The sequence below is a fragment of the Monodelphis domestica genome, chromosome 3 (genome assembly GCF_027887165.1).
Source record: "Monodelphis domestica isolate mMonDom1 chromosome 3, mMonDom1.pri, whole genome shotgun sequence".
Classification (NCBI taxonomy): domain Eukaryota; kingdom Metazoa; phylum Chordata; class Mammalia; order Didelphimorphia; family Didelphidae; genus Monodelphis; species Monodelphis domestica.
The window spans coordinates 420311784-420338098 of NC_077229.1; the positions used below are offsets into that span (position 1 = coordinate 420311784).

Consider the following 26315-nt stretch of genomic DNA (forward strand, 5'->3'; position numbering starts at 1 on the left):
AAAGTTGTACAAAACTTTAAACACTATATAAATGGTAGTTATTATTATCATTATCATCATCACTAATCCCCTAATTATACTTCTGAGTTCCAGTCTCTACCCAATCTATCTTCCATACCTGCCAAATTAATCTAAGAACAGGTCTGAACATATAGCCTCGGCCCCTTCATCTTTTAATGATAAAAGATAAAATAGACCCTTCAGTCTGACATTTAAAACTCTCCATAATTTGGTTCCAGATTTATTTCATATTATTTCTTATACTCTCTAACAAGCCACACTAGCTAAACCAAAAAGAGGTTCAAAAGAGGACAGTCTTTCTCCCCATACATCTATGCAATATAACTCCCTCCTCCTCACATCTACTTACCAAAATCCTCATCTTCCTTCAAGGCTCATCTTAAGTACCAAATCCTTCATAAAGACTCCCTAAATCTTCCCATAGTTATGCTAAGAATCACTCAGAAAATGGATTTTAAGATTGTAATAAGTGTCTCCTTAAGACAGATACGGCAGGGACAGAATGAAAATTTAAAAAATATTGACCCAATCGAAACAAATTTGATCATTTGATCAAAATGAACAAAAAAAATATAATGAAGGTAAAATGGACCTTTTGGGCTTCTGTGTAGAGCCAAAATGTCAACTATATGAAATAGAAAAAGATCCAGATGGACATTAAGTCTAGGTGATAAATAAACCAATAATATAAATCAGCTACTACAAAAGATACTCCAGGTGCATTAATGTAAGAGGTAAGTCACATTATACTGGTCAGGCCACATGAAGTTACTGTTTTCAAATTTGGGCCTTATACCTTTTTTAGAATGGTGGAGGGACATTGCCAAAATGAAGTACTTTACAGCATCAGTAATTATTGGGGGAGGTAGTAGATTAAGTGGATTAAGGGGTATGTGGAGAAAACTAGACAAATATACACCACCATATTAGTAAGCATAATTAAAAGAAATAAGTGTTGGTTCAGTCTAGAGAAAAAAGAGGTATAAATACTAAACTTATTCTTATGGAGTTCTAGAAGGCAAAATCACATCCAACAGTTGATTCAAAGGGAACTCACCAACAATACTCATAAGAGATACTTTATTAAATGCTTTACTAAAATCTAGGTCATCTATATACAATCATTTCTGTGATCTGCCAGTTAAATATTTATGTCATGGGACAAAAGAAGGAAGATACAGAGAATGAACACAACTAGGGAATGATTCTATAAAAATAACATAGGAAATCTAAAAGTCAGAATGAGGCAAAGCTAGTGAAGGAGGCTAAGGAGAACAAACAAGTTTTCTAGCTATTGTATTGTGTTGTGTTGTAGCTAAAAATTGAGTGAAAGGAGAATCAAAGAATGGTGAAGAGCACAGCTCTGTAGTGGATGTGACAATAATAACTTACAATAAAGAGAATCAGGAGCGCTCAGTTCTTAATGTACTTTTCTTTTTGCTCTCAAAGACAATGAACTTGAAAAGGAAAAATGGTTACTAGGAAGTTAATATGTTATGAACTATCATAAGGATTAAATGAATTAATGTAAAATTCCTAAATTCTAGTTTAACCAAGAGAGGAAAAAAAATAGAAAAGTCTGGCAAAAAATGAGAAAACATATATGTCACTCTTAACATGTCATTGCTAAGTCACTGACAACAGTACCTGAATGATCATGGGAAATAGGAGAGATGGGAGTTCCTTTTTCTTTAATATTTTTATCTTAACCTGCCAAGTCTCAGGCCTTGAATATTATGCATGTGCTCCTGAGCAAAGGAAGAAAAAAAAAATCATGAAACTGTGCTGAGTGGATCTACTACAAATTTATATTACCTAATCTCAACTGGGCCCTCACTGTAGCAAGGCTTTTACACTCTCCTGATTAACTCTTTAGAGCATTCATCATAGGGGCTCTTCTAAACCATTTTTATCTCTCCTCAAATTTCCCATGGCCTCTTATCCCTCTACTCTCTCCTGAGAACCTTCCCTCATATTTCACTAAGAAAATTGAGGATATATACACTGAGAGTTCTCTTAATACAGTGACTGGCCCATAGCAGGCACAAAATGTTCACTGACTGTTCTAATCAAAGTTCTGAGGGAAAGGGAAGGGGAAGGAAAGGAAAGAGAAATAGTCTCCAAAAAATTATAGATCACTAAGTGATTGGTGTACAGCTAGAAAAGAAAGCAATAATTATCAAAAGTCAGAATGGCTTCAACAAGAATTGGCCATGCCAAATTAACTTTACTTCCTTTCTTAAAGAGTTAATAAACTAGTAGATCAGAGGAATTCTGGAGTTATAATTTTATATAGGTTTTAGCAAATCATCTGATAAGAGCATCTCATAATACAAAATAGGTAGTAAAATGTGATAATATAATTAGATGGATCCAAAACTAATTGAATGACTCAGGAGTCATTAAGGATTCAATGTTAACTTGGCAGGAGATCTCCAATGTTTTGCTACTGGGATTTATGTGTGGCTCTGTGCTGTTTAACATTTTTTATCAGTAGTGTGGATAAAGTCAGAGATGACATTCTCTACAAATCTGCAGCTGATAAAAAAGCTGAGATAGTTAATAAAGATGGAAGGGACTTCACTCACTGGCCATTTGGTCCAACACACACACACAAAGAAGAATCCCCACTACAATTTATCTGACAAATTGGTCAGGTCTTCCAGCATCTGTTTAAAGAAAGACTTCAGTAGGCAACCTATGCCTCTTTTGGAATAGTCCTATAGAGATTTTTCCTTACATTAAGCTGGCAAATTGCCATTCCCCTCAATGTGTGCTTTTTTAGTTACTTCTATCCATTGATGACAAAAGATCCAAAAACATCATATGCTTAAGGACTAGACAATCTTTAAAAAGATGGACTTCATTAGAGATAGATTATGATTGGATTATGTCTTACGTTTGGGTTAAAAAAATCAACTTCAAAAATACAGAACAAGAAAGAAAAGGACAGTATTGTCTGAAAAAAGATCTGGGTGTTTAATGAACTGCAAACTCTTGTTAGTCAGCAGTGAAACAGGACAGCTAAAAATGCTTATATACCATCTTGGGTTGTATTAAGAATGGCATACATTCCAGGAATAGGGAGGTATTAGTCTTTCTATACTCCACACCCTGATAAAACCATATAAATACTGTGTTCAATTCCAAGGTCCACAATTTATGAATTTTTTTGTTGATGTTCAGTCATTTTCATTCTTGTCTGACTCTCCAAAACCTGGACAAGTGCAATCAAAATGGTGAAGAGTCCTGAAGTCTTGTCATAGATGAAGAAGATATATACTAGAGGAGAAATAAATAATGTCTTTAAGATTTGAAAAGTTAAGAATATCAAAATTAAAACAAAAACAAACTGTAAAGGAAAGAGACGTAACACTATCAGATTTTAAATTGTATTATAAAGCAATAATGATCAAAATTATCTGGTATTGGCCAAGAAATAAAAAGGTAAATCACTGGAACAGAGCCAACATAAACAAACTACAGTAAGAGAAATAGTTATCTTATATGTGACAAAATCAAAGATCCATGTTGTGGGGATAAATCATTATTTGGTAAAAATTGCTAGAAGCTAGTTTGACAGAAATTAGGTACAAACCAATATATTTTTGTTTTTAAACCTGTACCTTCCGTCTTGGAATCAATACTGTATATATTGATTGGTTCCAAGACAAAAGAGTGGTAAGGGCTAGGAAATGGGGGTTAAGTGACTTGCCCAGGGTCACACAGCTGGGAAGTATCTGAGGCCAGATTTGAACCTAGGACCATCTCTAGGCCTGGCTCTCAATCCATTGAGCTACCCAGCTGCCCCCATAAACCAATACTTTATACCATTCATTAGATAAAATCAAAATGAATACCTGAGCTAGACATAAAAGGAGATACCATTAGGGAACATACGACCTATCAGATTTATGAATAGGAGAGGAATTTGAGTCACCAGGATGGAGAATACTGTGAAATGTAAAATGGATAATTTTGAATATGTTAAATTTTAAAATGTTTGCACAAATAAAACATGCTACTAAGATTAAAAGGAAATCAAAAAATTGTAGAAAAATTTTTAGAGTTTCTCCAATTCAGGTCTCCTATCTATTAGGAATATTATTATTGATTGGTATTAAGTTCTGGTAAGTGAGTGGCAAGAGATACAATTCTGTCAAGGTCTCAAGTCAGGTCAGAATGGGAAGCAGGAGATTCTGTTGGAATCCTTGGGTGGGTTTTTTTTTTAACTGCCACTTGAAGCCTGGTCCAAGACAGAGCTGTTCAAAATCCCCTCTGAGAGACTTTTCCCCTAAAACCCTTTGGAAATACCTGGAGTGACAGCTTTTGGAGAGAGGAGTGACTTCGTGATCAGTGTTAAATTTAACAGAAGAAAAAGATTTTTTCCTCTGACTTTTAAAACAGACTATAGGCAGACTTTAGGCCAAGCCTCAGTCAGGGCAACTCTGACTAATGCTGAAACATCTTTGTTGGAGACCTACTATAAGGAAGATGAATATATTTTATAAGGATATTAGTTATAGGTTATATAGTTAGAAGAATTTGGGTTTTAGTTAGAATAAGGAGGGCAGTGTAACCTGGGTTTCCAGGTCTGAAGTGTCACCTTGCACTGGTGGGAGATTGGTGGTAGCAAGTAGAAATGCCCTTAGTGATAGAAAAACCTTCTTTTTATATACTTATACCTTTCAATCCTATAATTAATAAAATAGTTTTAATTTATATACATAAGCCTCCAAAGTCAGTTCATTACTGCGCATAGCCTTGAGGTAAAAGCTTCACAACCACACAACCTGCTGGTTTTTACCTCACAAATAACAACAGATACAAGGGATTTTTGGACAGTTTCCAAAAGTATCTAAAGTTTAATGTCCTCTCCTATATATCTAATTTTGTCAAATTTATAATAAAAGCCACCTTCCAATTGATAAATGGACAAAAGAAATGAATAGACAGATTTCAGATATGAACAGATAAAATTCAAAAGAAACCAAAGCCTATATATAGGTATATGAAAAAATGCTCTAAATCACTAATGATCAGAGAAATGCATAACAAAACAATTGAGATATCAGCTCACACCCATCAGACTGGTTAAAATGACAAAAGAGTAAAATGACAAATGGAGGGGATGTGGGAAAATGGGGACACTAATGTACTGTTGGTGGAACTGTTAACTGATACAACCATTGAGGAGAGCAATTTAGAATTCCACCCAGAGTAATAAAACTGTGTATACTCTTAAGACCCAACATCATTGTTGGGTTTGTATCCCAAGATCATCAGGGAAAAAGAAAAGGAACTCCTGTGTTCCAAAATACTTATAACAGTACTTTATGTGGTAAGCAATGAATTGGAAACTGGGGAATGGCTAAACATGGTATATGACTGCAATGGAAAACTACTATGCCATAAGAAACAATGAGCGGACCATTTTTTTTAAAACTTGGAAAGAACTACATGAGATAATGCAATGGTGAAACGAGTAACATCAGCACATTATACACAGTCAGAGAATTAATGCTAGAAAAATAAACCATGAATTTACCTCCAGAAATATACCAGAAAGTTGAAACAAGAAAAACTCAATTTATACGTACATGTTAGTCTCCCTGACGGTATCTTCTGTGATGAAAGGATGGGGAAGGACTAGGACACTTGTGAACAGAATTTTTTATGTAGATAGGAAAAGTAAGCTAAATATATAGAAAATTTGTGCTCTCACATGTGTGCTATCTTCTTCTTTGTATATGGAAATGCTTGCATTGTTTGTTATATAAAATTTGGAATAATAATTTTCCTCTTATTTTGAAAAGTTTTCAGGTAAGAGACCTTATTCTTTTCAGTCTAACAGGAAGAATTAGGAGCAACTAAATGAAAGCAAGTTATTATTTAGGAAAGTCTTGGTGTCAGGAAAAGCTTCTTAACACTGAGAGCTATCCAGAAAGTGGAATGGGCTACCTAAGGAGGTAGTGGGTTCCCCCTCATTAGAGGTTTTCAGGAAGAGATGAATGACTTGGGAGGAGGATTCTTTTTTTTGCATGGGTAAGACTAGATAAAGTCACTAAAGTCCATTCCAAAACCAAAAGTCTGAGACTGTAGTTCCAAAGAGGCAGATTTAAGTTCATTATAAGTGATTCTAATATTAGTTTTTTCTAAGTCCAAATATCAATCCTTCCTTGAAGTGTTAATGAAACTGAATGATACTCCCTTGTCAGGGAACATTATAATGGGATATCTATTTGCAAAAAATGAGAAGCTGAGTGAAAACATCTTGAGATTTTTCCTAAACTGTCCTAACAAGGCTGTAAATTACCAAAGGGCAGGAGCCAGGTTTAATATCTCTCTCTATTCCCTACATGTTTTACACAGAATAAATTGTTGAGTAAATGTTTTGATAAGGTACCCACTTATAATCCCAATTCATAAAATTATCTTTTCAAACAAAAAAATTTTCAATTACTAAGGATAAAAGATTGATTGATAGAAACTTCTAGCATTGACCATGTTGGCAACAGACCATTCTTAGCCTTAAATAGCTGTGTTGAAAGGAATTAGAATAAAAGCCAGAAACCAAGTAGAAAATGTTACACTATTAAAGTAACTTAAGCATTTAAAATGTTTTGGGCCAATTCCCATTTCAAAAACTAATGACTCCCTAAAAACAGCCATTACCTAAAAAGGTATCCATACCTTTGAACACCACTGAAATATTAGAGCTATCCCAAATTAGAACAGAGGGCAGTAGTGGAAATTCCCTAGCCAGGGTGTTTTAAGAATAGAATTGACACTCATTTTGTCTGGCTTGGCCTCCTGGAAGCAGAGATAGACTAGGCGATCTCTTAGAGGCGAAATGCTCTCTTTAGTTCTTTAATTGCGAGATGAGGCTCCAATAAAAATTAGGCATACGTTTACTTAAAGACTAAGTCACGGGTGGTGAATTACTTAAGAATCTTTGCATGTAAAATGCCAGTTATCAGTGACCTTAGCTATATCACACAAAGGCATAATCTTTTGAGCCTTTGATGCATTTGCAAGATTGTTAGCAGATGCATTAATAAGTGCCTTTATGTTATTGGCAAAGTCATTTCCCCCTATGGCACCTAATGGTATTCCAGTATTAGTATTAGTAACTACATTGTCATTGTCTTTCCCGTCACATCCCCAGTCTCCTCCTTGGTTCCCTTCCCCATGCCTTGTTTTCTCTGCATGTAATCCTGGCACCTCCCTGTTATAATAGGGATCTGACCAAGCAATGCCTATAATCCATTATCCATGACAAGAGCATGTACAATTTTCTTTGAGAAGATCAGGTTGGCACCAGCTTTGATATAGTTGTAACATGTTTCCCAATAGATCTTTTATAGGCTCTAACTGCCAGGAGTTAACAGTTAGAAAATAACTGTTGTCCCCACAAGTTTTGCTTCTAGCTAGATAGGATCCAAGATGGCTAGATCCTATTGCTGACAGCCCTAGTACAGCTTCCCTTTTACAATAGACTCTCAGTTTTGTCAGAGTGGCAGTTGGTAACTCACTTGTTCTCCCCCCACACACAAGGAATCAAGATGTTTTTGATCCTGTGTGGAAACTGCTAGGCAGAGACAGTGACAAAGGCTGCTAGCCTCAGAAGTTGCAATTGACAACAACTTCACAACTGACAGTTGCTGACAGTCACTAAAGGTTGTTGTTTTTTAATAATTGGGGTTCTTTTAAATCCAGGGTGCCAACTATATTAAAAAAAGATAAAAGAGGGAAGTTTGTACCCCGAGGGCAGCTTGGACTTTCGGTATGGAGAGGGGGAAAGAGAGGAGACCCCCCCTTCTCAAAGCAGGGTTCAGGGGAGACAGCATATGTAACAAGTTGGCTCAGAGAGAGGAGAGGGGATTTGAAGATTTTCCCCCCTTCTGCCTTCCCTCCTTAGCTAAAGCTGCTCTCCCCAATTCGCTCTTGTCCCTCTTGTCCCCCCTCCACTACTTGAGACCAAAGGGTCTCCCCTTGATCTTGTTCACTCACACTCAGCTTGGGCAACAGATAACTTTTAATTCACCTCAATCAGGTAATACAAAAGGAATAATGGGCAGGGAAGAATGGGAAAAGGAAAGTGGGGAAAGGGGGTCCCTGTCTCTATCTAAACCCTTTCCCCTCCCTCCTTGAGTTTGGGGGAACTTGGGCCTTAAGCAGCCTGAGCCCCCTGAGAGAAAGTCAAGTTGACTCACCCCCGGGCAACAGGAGCTGAGGTAAAGTCTGCTCAGGTTTCTCTTCAGAAAGTACCTTCAATTGGGAAGTGTTGGGGGGAAAGATTTCTAGTCACCAGCAAGAAAAATGGGTAAACCTCAGGAGAAAGTCTTTTTCTCAACTTCTCTCTTTGGCTTCTCAAGACCGAGAGACTCACTGCTCTCCCAGCCAGTCTTCTCCTCCTCCCAATTCCACTCCTGGGGCCCCTCCCCCATCGAGGTGATCAATTTCACATACTCTTCAGCCTAGCACTTTTTCCTCTAGTGCCAGCCTCTGTCACAAGTAACAAACTGAAAAATTGTAGTTAAGGTCCTATATCATATGTTTCTATCTTTAAAGAGCATCTCCAGTATTTGTTTACTATTTAAATGGACAAAACTTATAATCATCATCCTGAAGAGTTAACAGTAGCTCCAAATTAATGACCTTTTAAAAGTCTTATAAAATGAAAATTTGGTGTTCAGATCATTCCCTTCAAAAACACAGATGATACACTTTCTAGGTATATTCCTGCTCACATACATCATCTAATCGCCACAGCAGTACGACAAATGCAAAATTTATGAAGACTAGTGCATTAAGATCAATGAATCATTTATGTCTCCATACTAATTATGCAGATCATACCAATGCTATAAGAAACAGTAAGTTATACAGCAATAGTATTCCTAAGTAGTTATTTATCTTGTCATTCTTAGATGAACATTTGTTCAAAGTCTAATTCAGAACGTAAATAGCTTTTTTAAAAGCAAGTCTTACTAGTTTAAGCACTGCTCATGCCGAACATAAATGGAAAAAAAAGAAAAAAAGTGGAGCAGTTAGGTGGCTCGGTGGTTAGAAAGCCAGGCCTGGATTCAAATCTGACCTCAGACATTTCTTTGCTATGTGACCCTGGGAAAGTCACTAAATCATAATTTGCTTAGCCCTTACTGCTCTTCTGCCTTGGCACCAATACCCAATATGGATTCTAAGACAGAAGGTAAGTTTTTGTTTTTTTTTTGGAGAGAGACAGTACCAACATGGGGTGGGGGTATTAACTCCTGAAAGAGAAAGAAAATGGAGAAAAAAAAAAGAGTTCTGAAGAAGATGGCCAGAAATTACCTTCTAACCCAGCTGTGAAATAAGTTAACCTTGATGTTCTTTCCATCTGTGACTTTTTATAATCAAATCTGATTCAGAAAAAGATTAGGATAATTCCTGCTTCTATATACTTGCTCTACTGAATCACTTCCTCAAAGATCATGGTTTTCTTAAGTACCAAACATAATAGCCTTTTCTCAGCCATCATTCTTCTTGACCTCTCTCTATGACATTTTTGACTCTGTATGTGTTAATTCCATTGACTTCTAGGGCTTCACTCTGGTTTCTCCTACTAGTTTTCTGATCACTCATATATAATTAATGTAAAGCCCCAGTAAACAGAAGTTCACAACTCAATTAACATTAGTAATTTATATAACTGAGTTCATACAAGTGTAAATCCAACCCAACTTGGAAATGCTAAACTAGGATATTCCCAATAAAAGACTTGAAATAAATATTTCTTCCAAGCTAGATAATAGCATCTGATCTCAAATACAACTTCAAAGGAAAATACTCTCTATAACCTAAGCTCTTAACTATTTTCCCTGTTAATAAGAAAAGTGAGCTCCTCTGGAACTGCTCACAATGTGAATTATTTTAAATTAAATTTCTAGGTCAGTCACACCCATCTTCAAATATAAAGTACAAACTCATTTCAAAGCCAAACATGGCTATTTTTAAATTAGCCACTCTTTGAAGATTTGACATTGCCTTTAATATCGTTATACAGGATTCAACTAATTCAGAGTTTCAGATCATGTTGAAAGTTCATTATTTCACCATCTTGTTAGACCACACCAAATTTTTTTTCAATTAATAAAATCACAGGATAGAGCTGGAAAAAGTTTCAGATCACCTTCTCCTACCCTTCTCATTTTATATATTAGGAAACTGAGCCTGAAAGGAATTCTAATTTGCTAAATATAACCCAACAAATTAAGTGAGAGCTGAGAAGGAAAGATAAGTTCAGTTTTATAAATGAGGAAACTGAGACTTGGAGAGGTTAGGTGACTTGCCCTTTGTTAGTCACACTGTTAATATTTTTCAGGATTAAAACACAAATTTCTTCTGATTGTTATAGTCTAGTACTTTTTTTGCTGCATTAGCCTTATAATAATGATGATAATAACAGTAATACTGATGATTGAAATAAATTTTTACTAATGTCTGAATGATTATTTCCCTAAACACAGTCATTTAAACACTAGAAGTTAATTGTATATTAAAAAGATGAACAGATTTTATAGGTAAAATGGGGATAATAAGGGTACCTACTTCCCAGGGTTGAGGATACCATGAAGTAATATGTGAAGTACTACAAACCTCAAAGTTCTCTATATATGTAACATTAGTAAATTTTACTTTCTATTGTTGACCTACTGGATTTTCAAAAATAGCCTCTAGTTTTCCCTTTTTTCATTAGATGGCTCCTATATATTGACCTTGGTGCTTTTCCTCCAACTGCCCAATTCAGAGCATTTTCACTGTCTGAACTCCATGCTTAGAACCATCTCTTTCCTCATATCAAAGCCTTATAGCTTCCAGGGCTTTCTTCAAGTCTCAGTAAATCTTTTCTTTTAAATTTATTTATTTCATTAATTAATTTAGAACATTTCCCCATGGTTACATGATTCATGCTCTTTCCCTCCCCTCCCCCCACCCCTGCCAACAAACAATTCCTCTGGGTTTTACATATATCATTGATCAAGACCTATTCTCATATTATTTGCAATAGAGTACTTGTTTTAAAAGTCCTGTCTTTTCAAAGATTTTCCCCATTCTCCTTAATCTCAGGGCATTCCTCAGATACTCCCCAATTTATCTTCTATGTATCTTGTTTGTACATAACTGTTTGCAAGCTGTTTCCTTCATTAGATTTGTAATTCCTGTACCCCAAGTACTTAGCACAGTACCAGACACACACTTGGCACTTAAAAAATGCTATGAATACTTGGAGCTCCTACAACACAAGGATGTTGTATATATCAAATAAAACAACAGCTGTAAAATGATTTTAAAATCTTAGTAGTCGTTTATTAAGTACCTACTAGGTGCCAGAACCAAGGGATCAAAGAAAAATGTAAAACGGGCCCTGTCGTAACTATTTCACATTTTTTCAGGAATGACACAAAATAAATGTAGAAATACAAGATAATAGGGAATGGGGAGGGGGAAAGCACTCACAGTTTGAGGTAATGAGGAACCCGCCCCCCGCTCACGTACAGCAATTGTTGGAGTAAAGTGTTGATAGAAATTAAGGATTTTAAGAGGTTAGGAAGCATTCCAGGCATGGTTAAAGAAGAAAGGTAACAAGCATTTCTTAAGCACCTACTACGTACAAGGAACTGTGCTTTACAAGCATAATCTTATTTCAGCCTCACAATAACCCTAATAAATAGGTTCTATTATCATCTCCATTTTATAGATGAAGAAACTGAAGCTAAGGAATTGTGATCAGCTCACGGTCACAAAGCTAATATCTGGGATCCAATTAGAAATTCAGATCTTTCTGACTCTAAGCCCAGAAATCTATCTACTGCCCTAAGTAGTACCCTAGGGTAGATAGCGTCTCATGGAGAAGGAAACAGTTTCTGCAAAGGTCCAGGACTGCAGAGAGGATAAGATATAAGAAATGGAGATTTATGCCTGGTATGGGAAGAGAAAGAATGTGGAATGAGACTAGAATAGTATATTGGAGTCAGGTTATGAAAGGTTTTAAATATCAAAGAAGTTTGTATTTGTAATAGGAAGTCAATAAAGTTTATCAAACAAGGAAAGTATTCCACTAGAAAAATCATTATGGCACTCTGGGAAGATGTATAGGAAAGGGGAAGAGACTAGTCAATGAGTCCAAAGACAAGGCTACTGTGATATTCCAAGTAATAGATGATGAGGGATTAACACTAATGTATTTAAGAGAATGAGAGTAATGTGAGAGGACTGTAAAGGTAGACTCAATAAGACCTAGATACTAATTGGATAAAGAGGGAAGAGAATTTAGAATGACTGTGACGGAATCTCGATCAACGGAAGCATGTTGCCCTCAACTGATATAGGGAAGTTACAAACTGTGAGCTGTGGAAGAAAAAGAGTTTGAGATGCCTATGGGACACCCATTTCAAATTTCAATAGGCAACTGGTAATCCAAGGATATATAGACAAGAGAGAGTGGTTATATTTGTAGAACAGAGAGTAATCTGAATACAAATGATAATTAAACCTACTAAGTACACTGAGAGAAAATATATAGAGATGGAAACTGAAAACAATCTTGAGACATGTCTTCTTCAGTTGGAGGATGCCATATGGCAAATGAACCAGCAAAGAGACTACTTCATTTTCCTCCTCTTTTTATTTCTGTTACAAGGGATGTGTGAAGATTAAATTAAATCTCTCCCCTGATTGTGAAAATGAAATTATCTCCCCTGCCCATTTTTAGATTTAACCACCAAAAGTGTAAATACCTTACTTACAACTGAGTGGGGAGGTCTGTGACCCATATGTGCAATAGTGGGCGACAAATCAGAATCGACTGACTGCCTCCTGGGCAGTTCTAAGCAAGGTTTTAGACTATGATTTGTCCATGTAAGAAGTGGAGGAAGGCACAGGAAGTGACGGAAAAGAAAGTGTCTTTAAAAGGGAGTTACAACTTCCTATGGAGGAGAATTGTCTGAGATTTGTGGGAGATGTCTGAGATTCTGAGTGGAGTTCAACTTGGACTTCAACTTCTTCTGGAGTTCTGAGTTCAAGATGGAGGCTGAAGAAGAATCTGATGACTGGACCTGAGACTCTGGTCCTAGTGAGACTGTTCTTAAATCTCTTCCTTTGGACTGACATGTGGTGAGTGAAAAACCTGACTGCTTTCCTGGATTTTCGGAAGAGACTAGCCTCAGGAGAGACCTACCTCTTGAGAGGAACTTCCCCAGGTCCTCGGCTTTGCCAAGGCCTCTCTGGCTAAGGACTAACTCTCCCTGCCTGGGTTGAGCCAAGGGCCGGGAGTAAATTACTTCGTGCTTAGGCTAGATATATTACCCTATTCCTCTCTCTGATTTCCTACTTCATTCTTTCTATATTTTGTAAATAAATTATAAATAAATCTATTTGGAATAAATTAAATTCCTGGTGACTCTATTTTAAATATAATCCAATCCAACTTTTTTTTTTTTATATAAAATAACCCCTTTTCACCCTTACAGATGGTTCTCTGAACAGGGAGGAGAGATATATTTGAAAATAGAGGTTCTGTTAAAACAATTACTAATTAAATTAAAAGGAAAAAATACTAATATAAGCTCTCTAGTATAAAAAGTATGGAGTAGGGAGATAAACTGTGAACCAGGTACTAAATTCCTTGAAAAAGAAGAGGAGAACAAGCAGAGACTAGCAGGTAACTGCAACCAGAATCTGGAACGGGTGATATATTTGGGCAAAGTTATCCTCAAAACAAACAAGGTAGCTTAGTGATGGCACCAGAAGGAGGGTTTGAAAATGGCATGGGGAAGGAGTATACCAACTCTCTTTCCAATACAAATATGTTGAAAGGTACAAGAGATCTGCAAACAGTACTGGAAAGGGTAGCTAAGGGATACAGTGTTGATAGTTCTTCATGAAAATCAAAGAGTTATAAAATAAAAGGAAGCTTGTTAATATAATAGGCTTTCTGGAGATAACAATGGAAAGGAGTGTGCCATAAGACAGAGTTGCAGTATATGGAGATGAGGGGATAGAAGTAGAAGCTCATGAAGGGAGAAATGATTTTGCCTTTGGAATGAATTCATTATCACTGAAACTGGGAATATAAGAGATATTGTTACAAATTCAAACAGTAAACAAACTGTTGGTTACAAAAAACCAAACTAAATGTTTCAGCTTTGTACTGTCGACAAGTCAATAAACATTTATGAAGCACTTATTATATGCCAAGCAGTCTGCTAATATTATTTGTCCATCTGGTCTTCCTGAAGTCTCAGGACAGCCTTAAGTATGTCTAGTAATATAGAAATGTCAACTAGTATTACAGTTCAGCAAAATTCTAAACAAACCCAATAAATAATGAGGAGATAGAAATGTAGAATTGAACTGAGACTGAAATAGACAGATTTCAAAAATATTTCTAAAGTAAAAACAGGACAATTAAAATAATTATATTTTTTCAATGAAGATCCTCAGTGAGATATAAACAAAGTAGGAAATACCTAAAATATTGATTTTCAATAAGCAACCTAGGAAGACTGTAATGTAGTGGAAAAAACAAAACTCCATCAAATAACTATCTTAAGCCTTGATGGGAAGTTTCCATCTATAAATGCAATTTTTTTATATTTGCACAAAATTGAAAAACTGTAGTAAAGAGTTATCTGAAAGTATAAAGTGCTCTAAGGAAGCTGTTAAGGACTAGATTATCTGTGATTTCTGTAAAGGCAACTCCCTCTACTTTAATATAGGTCAACACTTTCTCCATAACTTAGCCATAGATTCCCCAAATTTGATCGAGGAAGGAATAGAAGATGTCAGGAGAGGAACAGTAAGAACCCCATATGTGATTAGTTTATACCATCATAGCAGGTTCATTTCTCTCTTGCAGTATGTCAAATCCATTCTTTATGCACTGATAATTTAAGAGGATTTATCCTTTCCTTTCATGATTTCCTTTCCTTTCATGATTCCCTTCCCCCTCTTCCAAACTACCCTCAATGCTAAAGTTCTAGAATAATGAGAAAATAAAAAACAAGAAAAAATTAGCTGTTTTAGGACATTTGAAGGATAGTTCAGTAATCTTGAGGCAAATAACTCTTTAACATCTACCAAATTTGCCTATATATTCGTAAGAGACTGTTTAAACCTTAAAATTATGTAACTTCAATTTATAACAAAAAATGAAATTACTTAGTGCTATTGTTTTCAATGGTCCTAAAGTCACTAATGTCATTCTCAAGTATTTTTTTCTTCTATTCTTTCTCCTCCTTTATGATCAGACTCCTTTCAAGTATTATTACTGTCTTCTTCCTCCCCTTTATGAACCAAGTTTCTTCTGGTCTAGGTAAAATTTAAAAAAAAAATTTTTTTTTCTTGATAAGGCAATCACCAGACTAGCTTTTTTTTATTTTTAAAGAAGGCTGTGAGCTTAAAAAAACTTTTTTTCAATTCTCCATGAAAAATGTAAATACTTTCTCCCACAAACACCATACAAGAATATACTCATTTTTGCATCAACTATAAGGATTAACTATGTTACCAGGCTTGAACATGATTCAAACAAGAGACACTAAAAATCACTACAACTAAAGGGCATTATTTTCCCTATGTGAAGAGAAAAGCTTTGTTTATAATGTTATGAAATAAACCTAATTTCCCCCATTCTTCCACTAAAAACTATGCAATATACATTGTTATTAGAGAAAAATTATTCAGAATATACGTGAAATGATGAGGCAAAAGGAATGAATGAATCAATTCAATAGGAAAAAGTGGTAATTCTAATATAGAAGCAGAGAACATATCAGCTAGTGGTCATGACTATGACTGAGGCTTTGAAGAGGCTACTCTAGAAGAAGAGCACAATACCAAAGAGAATGTGCCAAATGGAGTGCTTGACAAGTTACCTTTTATAGTATGTGAATAAGGTATTGCTGGGCTTCCATTTTGCAAAATTCTATTATCAAAATTCTATTATTTTAGTATATAGTATAGTTAGTACATTTAACTGTATTACCAGTAGCATTTTATGAAAAAACTCAAAATCAATGATTGATTTATAGACTGTATAAGAAAAACTACTTAAGTAGTATATATGCTGTTTCAACAACATGATTTTTTTTTTCTTAGCTCAATCCTAAAAACATTCACATTTTTAAAAATCAGTTCTAAGTAAGTCCTGGTATATATTGGCAACAACAAAAACCATTTTTTCCTTTTCATTGGAAAAGTACTATAACTCAAGAAAAACATTTATTTAGTAGATACAATTTACCAAAATATTAAAAATGTTCTTTATACACTGACTGAAGTATTGACCAAGGAAAAAAAGATCAGGAGGTAAAAAAGCAAACTGACTGTTCCTTATTTGCAGTACACTCAACTGCAGAAATTGTTACCTTGCAGCACATACATCCTATAAGCAACAGAACTTCTTAACACAATCTAAGGTATTTACTCCTTAAACTAACTTCCTCAGTATTTAAGGAAATGGCTTTATGAAATACATGAAACAATTCTTAATTGCAAAATACAAAACATCTCTAAAAACACATTGTTTGCAAGTGACTTGGAAGTCTGTCACAGAAATTTTCCTGACTTTTGTATTTAGGTTAAATTCAAGACTGTCATTCCTTTAGGATGATCAACCTTGTGTTTCATACAACACTTACCTTGGTATAGTTACACATTTCGTATTACAGTTTTGAGTGGTGATAGCTTTCTCAAGTTCATCTAATCTTCCTGTTTTCTTTAGCTTCTTTACCAAACTTTTAACAGCTTTTTCACACCATTTTTCTTCCTGTCCATTCTGTTCTCCACCACCTGCTCCTCCAGAACCACCAGCAGATTTCTTCCATCCCAAAAGCCTCTTCACAACTGGTGGAGTGAATGGTAAGATGGATGACATGTTCTTGCCACAGGTAGCAGCAATTTACAGAAACAAAGTGAAGTGGCTTTCTTTATCCAACCTAGAAAAAAAAATCAAAGCATAAATTGGAAAAGGATGCCAAAATCAAGTAATAATTTGGTCAGATTGTATAAAATAGAGATGACGTAAGGAAAATTTGAGAAGAAATTACAACTTTTACACAAAAATTATTCTTTCCAATACATAAATGAATTTTTAAGCTAATTTTAAGAATATGTTTCAGATATATATGTTTATAAAAATATTTAGATAGAGAACCAGTTATAAAGAACCTTGAATAAAAGACCTAAAACTGAAATTTCAAATAATGTGTGTTCCTTAACCCTTAGAATATGAAAGCAATGCTATTCTTCTAAATAAATTTCACAATTTAAATATTATAGCTATCAACAGAAATAAGAGCATTTAGAACGAATGGCAAATAGCACTCCCCTGTCAAAAAAATAAATCAGAATTCCACCAGGTTCACCTCCCACAATATTTTTTTTTAAATACTATCTAATGAATTCAATAACTGTTTTAAAATAAATTAGCAGATTGGTGACTAAAATGCTCCTCAACACTGATTCCAAAGAGTCCACTGCTAGACCTATACCCCAAGAGGGTCAAAGATAAGAGTGAAGGGTTCAACTTACATCAAATATTTATTGCAGTACTGAAAAAAGAAGCAAAGTAGATTTCAAATGATTGGCTAATGGCTAAACAAAATGGGGTACATGAATGTAAAAAAAATTACTGTGAAATAAAAAAAAACAACAATAAATATGAAGAATACAAAGCATGGGAAGATCCAAATGTTACCAAATGATATAAATAGAACCAGGAAAATTATATAAACAATAACTAGAAAAATGTAAATGGAAAGGATAACAAAAATCAAAATTGAACATTGTGAACAAGCTTTACCCAAAAGAGGAGATAAGAGAATTTATTTCTCTCTTCTTTACAGGAATGAGGATTATGGAAGTAGAACATATATAACTGTTGATATGCTTGTTAGTTTTGCCTTTTTTAAGGGGGAAGGGAAGCCTAATATTATGCCTATTATGTGCCAGGCACTATGTTTTACAAATACAGTCAATCCTCAGCATTCATATGTTTAACTTTTACAACTTCAAGCACATCCATGATTAGTAACTTCATTTTTACTTTCCCAATGGCAACTATGCACATTCTCAGTGAAGTATACGGTAGAGAAATAAAAATGAGACAATGTGCACAAGTTTGTACAGTCCCTGGATTCCTACCAGGTGCTTCAACTGGTCTTGTTCCACTTGTTCCAAATTCCTGTGCATTTAAAGTACAAGAATGATGTTGAGACTTTCCCAGTTTTGTAATCTTTAGAGCAGTGACTCAATCAACAAGAAAAACCTTGGTTTTTCAGAAAGTAGCCAATGTAAAGAGGTTGACAATAATATTGTATTGTCTAAATTCAATGATCTTTTTAAAAAATTGAGATGATTATGAAAAGATCACAGAATTATAGAGAATCACTAATGAGAAAAAATGTTTTGCGTGTTAACCTATTTTGTGTGCTATATTTTATGGGTTATTTAATGGTTACAGTATTAGGAAAAAGTGCATATTAACACAATTGTTTTGTTATAAAAAATGGTATGCTGAGTTTGCACATGTATAATTTATATCAAATTGCTTGCCAACTCAGCAAAGGTAGGAGAGTGAAGGAAAGAGGGAGAGAATTTGAAACTCAAAATATGACAAAATGAATATTAAAAATTGCTTCTAATTGGAGAAAAATAATGTTTTTAAAAATTGCATGCAGGAAAGTTTTTTTTTCAGCAATCTCCAGTGAAAGATTAGTTTTGAGTGATCACAGGAACGAAAGATCCTATTTCCCCTAGATTAAATTTATCAAGGCTCATTTTTTTTCACTTCTGTGCGCCATTATCCTGGAAAAGTTGAGGATTGACTATTTTATCTCATTTGAATCTCTGAAATAGGTGATATTATATAAACAGGTGATTATAAATTATATTATATATATGATATATATTACAAATTATAAAAATAGGTGAAATAACTCTGAAATAGGTGATATTATATAAATTTTACAGCTGAAGAAACTGAGACAGAGATTAAGTGAATTGTAGAGGGTCACACAGATATGAAGCCAGAGTCAAACCCAGGAATTTCTGACTCCAGACTCTATACTTTTTGTGCTTATTTCTAAGTTATAAAGGATGGCTTTCTGGAATGGGAAGCAGATAGTTATTTTGTAAAATGGAAGTAATATAAAAACAAATGTCAAATAATTTTTAAATAGATTAACAGAAAATATTCTAGTGATGAGATTAACGAAAAGCAAAGGTAAGAATGAATATGCCATGTGAGGGACTGACCTACAGTGGAGGATCCATTAATTGTCATTTGCCTTTTGTGAAAAACTCTTAGGAAAACTTCTTTACAAATTAAAATGTAGTTTTTTCATTAACCACAGAAAACCTGGTATGTGACATAAACAAGAAACTAAAGTGTTTATTTTGGTAAATAATTAAGTTTATAGACTTTAATCCATAACAAGTTATAATGATACTTTTATCTCTTTTGTAGAATCATCATTAATGTTTCAGCTGTTTAGTTTAACCCTTTTCTCTCCATTTTCTTTAGGTGAAGGGTTCCAAACCATGAGTCCCCTTACTAGGAAAAAAATTACATCTTTATTTTCACTAACATTTCAGAAGGAGGGGTGAGAGGGAGGGAAGGAGTTGTAAGATGGCATTTGGCAATTATATACAAGGTATGGCTAAGCAGGAAGAAGAAATAATACCTTGAAGTAAGTGGACTGGTTAAGAAAACTGCTGCAATAATCCAGGTGAGATAGAAAGGTGGTAGTAGGAATGGAAGATGATTATTAACTTGACTACCTAGTGACTGATACATAGTAACAAATGAAGGAAAGGTAAATGTCCTGAATTCCAGACATTAGGGTCTTTATCTGCTTATGACCACACTAATCAGTGGGAGTTTCTCTTCTGCCTAATTATCAGTAACCAGAACTCAATCTGTATCATTTTGGTTCTCTAAATCAAACAGATAGCTGATTTCACTTCTGCTCAGAGATAGAAGTATTATAATGGTCAAAAAGAAACGTAATATCCAAGTATGACCTATATTTGTTGTTGTCCAGTCACTTTCAATCATGCCCAACTCTTCATGACCTCAACTGGAGTTTTCTTGGCAAAAACAATTAAGTGGTTTGCCATTTCCTTCCCTACCTCATTTTGCAAATGAGGAAACTGAGGCCAACAGGGTTAAATGACTTCCTCAGGGTAAGTAACTACACATAGCTACTAAGTGTCTGAGGCCACATTTTAACTCAGGAAGATGAGTCTTCCTGACTCCAGATCTGACATTATCCATTATGTCACCTAGCTACCGGATGACCTATTATAGGAATGTCTTAAAGCTCTGAAAATAACTTTGCTTTGGTGGTAGTGTGGGAGTTTAGGTATCAAGAAGTAAAGGAAACCCGTGTTATTTTTCTGCTGATTAAAGGAGCTCAAAACTATTACTATATTGTTAGAATAGTACCCTAAAAGACATCAGAAAATTATGAAGTACACAAGAGAGGTTAAAGTGCAATCTGATTTAAGGAGCTAGATATCACTTCTAACAAGGGAAATAGGGAAAGGATATTATCAAAGTAGCACTTTGAGCCTAGGTGGAAAAGATTTCCTAAAGTAGAGGTAAGTTTCTGCTTTAGGCCCTAGGTTTGGATGGCCACTTTTATCTATTTTGAACATCAGCTCCTCCTCTAAATCCATCAAGAAAACTCCACTCTTAGCCCAAGGTTTTCCTTTCACTAAATTTTAAATTGTGCTGGTTTTTAACCCTAACTCCAGACACAGAGCCTCCTGATTTTCTTTATCCTTCAATAGACTGGCTTAAGCTCTATGGGTTAAAGAAATCCATGTACAATCCCTAATTATTCCCCTTTCTTCCTGCCTCTATGTAACAGTATCTTGGCACTACATTGTAACACCCATCCTCTTTCCCATTCTTAATTCTGCCATTATAATATGCAAAGCGCAAGGATTAAATACTCTTTACAGCAGAGCAAAATAAATATATATTTCATCTCATTTTATGAATCCTGTCACAAGAGAAAAATGTTTTCCATACAAGGTTGAATTGCTTCAAAATATTCAATGACTAGAGGAGGAAGGAAATGTACCTATAAGCAAATGGACCAGCTAGAAAACTGTAGCAATAATCCAGATGAGGTAGAAAGGTGGTAGAATGAATGAAATAGTAGTTAAACTGATAATCTAAAGATTAATAGTGGTACTGCCAACTCTTCAAAATGCACTCATGCATGTGCGCACACATACACACACACATTTTTAAACCCTTACCTTCCATGTTAGAATCAATACTGTGTATGGGTTCCAAGGTAGAAGAGTGATAAAGGCTAGACAATGGGAGTTAAGTGAGTTGCCCAGGGTCACATAGCTAGGAAGGGTACAAGATCAAATCTGAACCAAGGAAAGGACTCCCCCACCTGACTCTCAACTCCAATGAGTCACCTAGCTAGCTGTCCCCCAAAATATTTCTTAATAAATGTTTTGTTGTTACTTGCTAAGGATAGCCAGCTCCATACAGTGGAAAGAACAATGGCTCTGGAGCCTCTATCTTTCACATGTGACTGTGGGGCAAATCATTTGAATTCTCTGTGCTCCAGTTATCTCATCTGTAAAATGAGAGGATTAGATTTAGATGACTTCCAAGTTCCTTCCACCTTTAAGGAACTACTGTTTCCAGCACCATGTTAGGTCTGCCTTGAGGTATTAAATAAAACATTCTTTGTCATTAAGGGGTTTGTTAATCTAATGCCTAATGATCAATGGTTATAAAAATGAATTATGTTGTAATAGCTTCATGAAATTATAAAGAGTATTTGTCTTTATACTAAATGGATCCATATTGTTCAGCTTTTTAAAATGTTTCTTATATTTTTTAGCGTTTGCCTCTTTCCCTGCTGTTAAGTTACTTTTTGATGCTATTAGCATGTCTGCCTGTCCCCTTCCAATCTTTGGTGGCTAACCAGGCCTATTAGGGTTGTGGTTCAGAGAACAGTAAATAGTCTCTGAGTTAGAGAATTGCTGAGTAAATATATGAAAAGCCTTGGGGTTTCATGGATTTTGATTACTCTGCATCTTTTATTGCTGGTTTCCTAAACCAGGATGTATCCAAATAGGAAAAGTTACCAAACACCTGAGCACTGGATAAGTGAAATGTTATTATACTCAATGTTTTACATGTATTTACAAATGCTACTAATCTCTTATTACTCAAAACATTATAAGCTTCCAAATACTAACTCCCAATTTCATTCAATAAATCAATATATACACTACATCTTGAGAGGTTATATAATGGACTTTTACCTACATTGCAAAATATTCATAAAAGCCTTAAAGAAATTAAAACACAAGTTTACTGTGTGTATATATCAAGAAAGCCTACCTATTCACAAAAGCTGCTCCATCTTCAGAGGCCTGAATCCCTAATGTGACTTATCCTCTGGCCTATAAACATACCCAATTCCTCCTACCCTTAAAAAAAAAAAAAACACTTCCTTTCATCCCCTTCTCCCCTATATTGTTTCTACTGCCAGACTTCTCAAAAGAACAGTCTACACAGTATCTTTACTTCCTCACCACCCACTCATTCCTCAACCCCTTAAAATCTGGCTTCCTCCCCCACTATTCACAGAATCTCAGAATTTCAGAGCTGGAAGGGAGAGGAACAGCCATCTAATCCAATCTATACCCAGAAAAGAATCTCCACTACAATATGCTGAAGAGCCTGTTTAAAGACTTCCCATTAGGAGTAGAAATCTGCTTTCCAAGGTAGGAAATTCCACTGTGAGATAGCTCTCAAGGTTAGGAAGTTTTTCCCAAGATTAAATTGACCAATGCATTTCTACACCCCACCCCCACCCTCTTTGCTCTATTTCTAAGCTCAAGAGTCAAAAGCACCAAAGCTATTCTCTTCCACATACCAGCTCTTCAAATATCAAAAAGGCAACAATCAGGTCTCTTCAGGCTAACTCAATTTTCTTCAACCCATCCTCACAAGGCCCTTCAACTATTCTGGTTGTCCGAATTTGAATATTTACAGTTCTGAACCTGCCAAAGTTGGTCTGACCAGGGCACAGTACAAGAGCATTTTAACCTCTTCACTCATGGAAACTATGCCTCTCTTTATGCAGCCAATTAGTTTTTACTAACATTATACTGAAGACCGATGAAGAGATTGTAGTTCACTAGAAGTTGCAAATCTTTTTACAAAGAGTTGTCTAAACAATTATCCCCTCCCCACTGAAACTGCTCTCAAAAGTTCCCCCAAATTTCCTAATTTCCAAAGCATGTGGCCTTTTGGATTCCCATCCCCCTTGATTTTTATGCAACATGAACATAATAAACAATCTCCTATCTTCATAATAGGATTTCAAATTTCATGGAAGTCATTAGTTTCCCTAAATCTCATTACTTCCTGTAAAAATGAATAAAATAATTGATGTGAGAGAGAGGCAGTGGATGGGAAAAGTTTGCTCACAAGATTGAGAAGATACCTAGATCATAGATTTGGAGCTAGAAGAGCCTTTGAAACCATTTAAGACTTCTACAAGGACAAAAATGGGAATAATATCCGGAAAAAGAACTTATCTTCAACTGACAGCATAAAACATAAAAAATATATATGGTAATCTGAGGAGGAAAAACATATTAACAGATTTAGAACAGAATTTGTCTGATCTAAGCTTTCATTGTCAAAGATGAGGATCTGAAAAGTTGAAGAGTTCCAGAAGGGAAGAATGGGCATGAGGGAAAGGAAGTTATACAAGTGAACAAAGATGGAAAGCTCGGCTAGTACTCCAATTTGGAACACAGTACGTGAAGAATAGTAATGAGAAATAATAGATTGGAAGCAGACTGTGTAGGATCTTAAATGCTGGACAGGAGCTTTCATTTTACCAAAGGCTAGAGCCACTAAACATGTTTGAACAGGGTAGTGGCATCGACCAACTTGTATATTAGGGAGATTATTTTGGCACGAAATCAGTTTCAATGGTTTTGTTGTGGTTGTTATTTCCATCTATATTGTTGTAATCACTGAGTACAACTGAGGGTTAAGAACTGAACTGCTGTTAACATGATGACTAGAGAAATACATAGTAATATAAGTAATAATCTCTGGTAGGGTGGGATCCAGAAGATGACTCAATACTATCCAAATTGAAAACCAGTCCTAGGTATGAAAATCTGAGGAAATCAATAGTTCAGTACACTATTAGATGGAATAAAAGGGTATCAAAAATTTTAAATGATTATACAACAATATCTCTACATTTATACATTTTAAATATCTGAATAAAAGTAAACATATTCTTTTTCCGGCTTTGTTTATTTCACTTTGCATCAGTTCATGTAAGTTTTTTATGCTTCTCCATAATAATTCTTACCATTTCTTATAGCATGATAATATTCTATCTCATTTATGTAACAATTTATTTAGCCATTCCCCAATCTATAAGCCTCTATTCTGTTTCCAATTCTTGGCTACCACAAAAAATGCTGCCATAAATGTTTTAACTTGAGGGTATATAACATCACAAGTAGTCATATTATTTGAACTCATACTATTTTTTCCATTGTGCAATACCATATTTTACATAATGGTTGCTTCAAATACTGCAAATTTAAATAATTTGACCATTTTGCAATGTTCATTTTTCTTCACTGTGACCTATCTCTATACCTAACATTGGAATGAATCTCTGTTCAATTCCAAATGGCTTTCCAGAATGGCTGTACCAATCTAAAAATCTTTTTTGCCCAATAAATTCACAGGCCTTTTCTCAATTCTCATTTTTTTTTTTTGCCTCTCCAAAACTTTTAACACCATTGAATTCCTGGGATACTCTTTCCTCTTGGGTTTTGAGAGCAAATTCTTTCTCTGGTTTTTCTCCTATTTGATTATAGTTTGCTCAGACTTCTCTGCACTAATGTCCTGATCTCTCAGCTCCAAGTCTAGATCACTAACTGCCTCTTAATATTCCTGTCAACATATCAAACACAGCATATCCACAAAGAAAATTTTCCCTCAAACTCATCTTACCTTCAGTTCTCTTTTTTCTGTTGAAGGTCCCACCATTCACCCCCTTATATCAGTAGGCAATTTCAGTGCCGTCCTTAATTTTGAGATGGCTTGCCAATTCAACTGCTATAACAGCTCCCACATTCATTCCCTTCTCTTTTCCAACACGGCATGTATAGGCCCTCATTATCTTCCCCCTGCATAACTTTAATTATCTTTTCAATTGGCCTTCCTCTAGTATTCTGCCTCTCCAATTCATCATCTTAAAATTTCCAAACTATTCCTCTTAAAACACAAGGACTAACTATTTTAGTCCCTTGCTCAAGATCCTTCACTGGATCCCTATTGTTTCAGGGGTAACAAATGAATGGATAATCAGAACGTGTTAAGGACAAGGGATACTAAGTAAAAATCCAGACACTTCCTATCTCAAGAAACTCACATTCTAACAGGAAAGTTCAAGTACAGAAAGGTGTTCATTGGAATTCAGTAGCAGCTAGATAAGGTGGCATTAAGCCTCCACCTCTGTTATTAAGGGAGGCTAAGGCCAATAGATTGCTTCAGTTAGTGGAGGGCCAACAAGTTGCCTAAAAAGGGGAAATGGACCACTAAAATGAGATTGAACACTATAATTCAGCCCAGATGATAAAGGAGGACTGTTTCAAAAGGGGGGAGAGGAGAAAGATGCAGTAGGCAAGACAGGTGGTAAGGCTATAATCTTATTGTTTTGCCTACCAGAAAGAGTATAACTCTCAGCATTTAGTTATTGAAGGGGAAGGAAAACCATTTCACTATGGACTTTTATCTCCTAATACTTTATAGATGGGAATAAAAATGTAGCACCAGCCCTTCTAATCTCAAAGCCCCAAAGTCTATTTAACAGAAATCCATTTATTTAGCATCATTAATTAAGATTTATTTCAGTCAGGGGACAGTGTTGAAAATATCATTCAACAGGTATGTATACAATGCTCCAAAGTTTACTTTAACCAGATAGGCATACTTAGTTTACCAAAAATTTGGGATTCAAGATGTAGCGCAAAGAAATAGAATAGAATATAGAAATAATATACATTGTATAAGAGAAATAATATAGAGAATGCAACATTTTCTCTTTCTACTAAAGATGACTTTTTAAAAAACTACAATATTGAATATAGGAAAAGGCTCCAAAATTTAATATAGAGTACTTGGATAGGGTTCAAAACAGATGAAAACTTCAACTTGG

General features: G+C 35.1%; 1 protein-coding gene across 9 annotated transcripts in view; it reads right to left on the reverse strand.

Moving 5' to 3' along the window:
• Positions 1 to 26315, reverse strand: part of SMAD2 (SMAD family member 2) — a 105941-nt gene that overhangs the window by 68590 nt on the left and 11036 nt on the right. For 5 of the 9 annotated variants that reach the window (XM_056824397.1, XM_056824401.1, XM_056824399.1 and 2 more), the window contains exon 2: positions 16707 to 17003. In XM_056824397.1, the coding sequence (XP_056680375.1) occupies positions 16707 to 16942 (236 nt within the window). In that variant the 5' untranslated portion in view covers positions 16943 to 17003. Of the gene's footprint in view, positions 1 to 1668; positions 3304 to 8237; positions 8943 to 16706; positions 17004 to 26315 lie in introns of those variants that run through there. The other 4 variants (XM_056824403.1, XM_056824404.1, XM_056824405.1 and 1 more) reach the window with 4 other exon arrangements.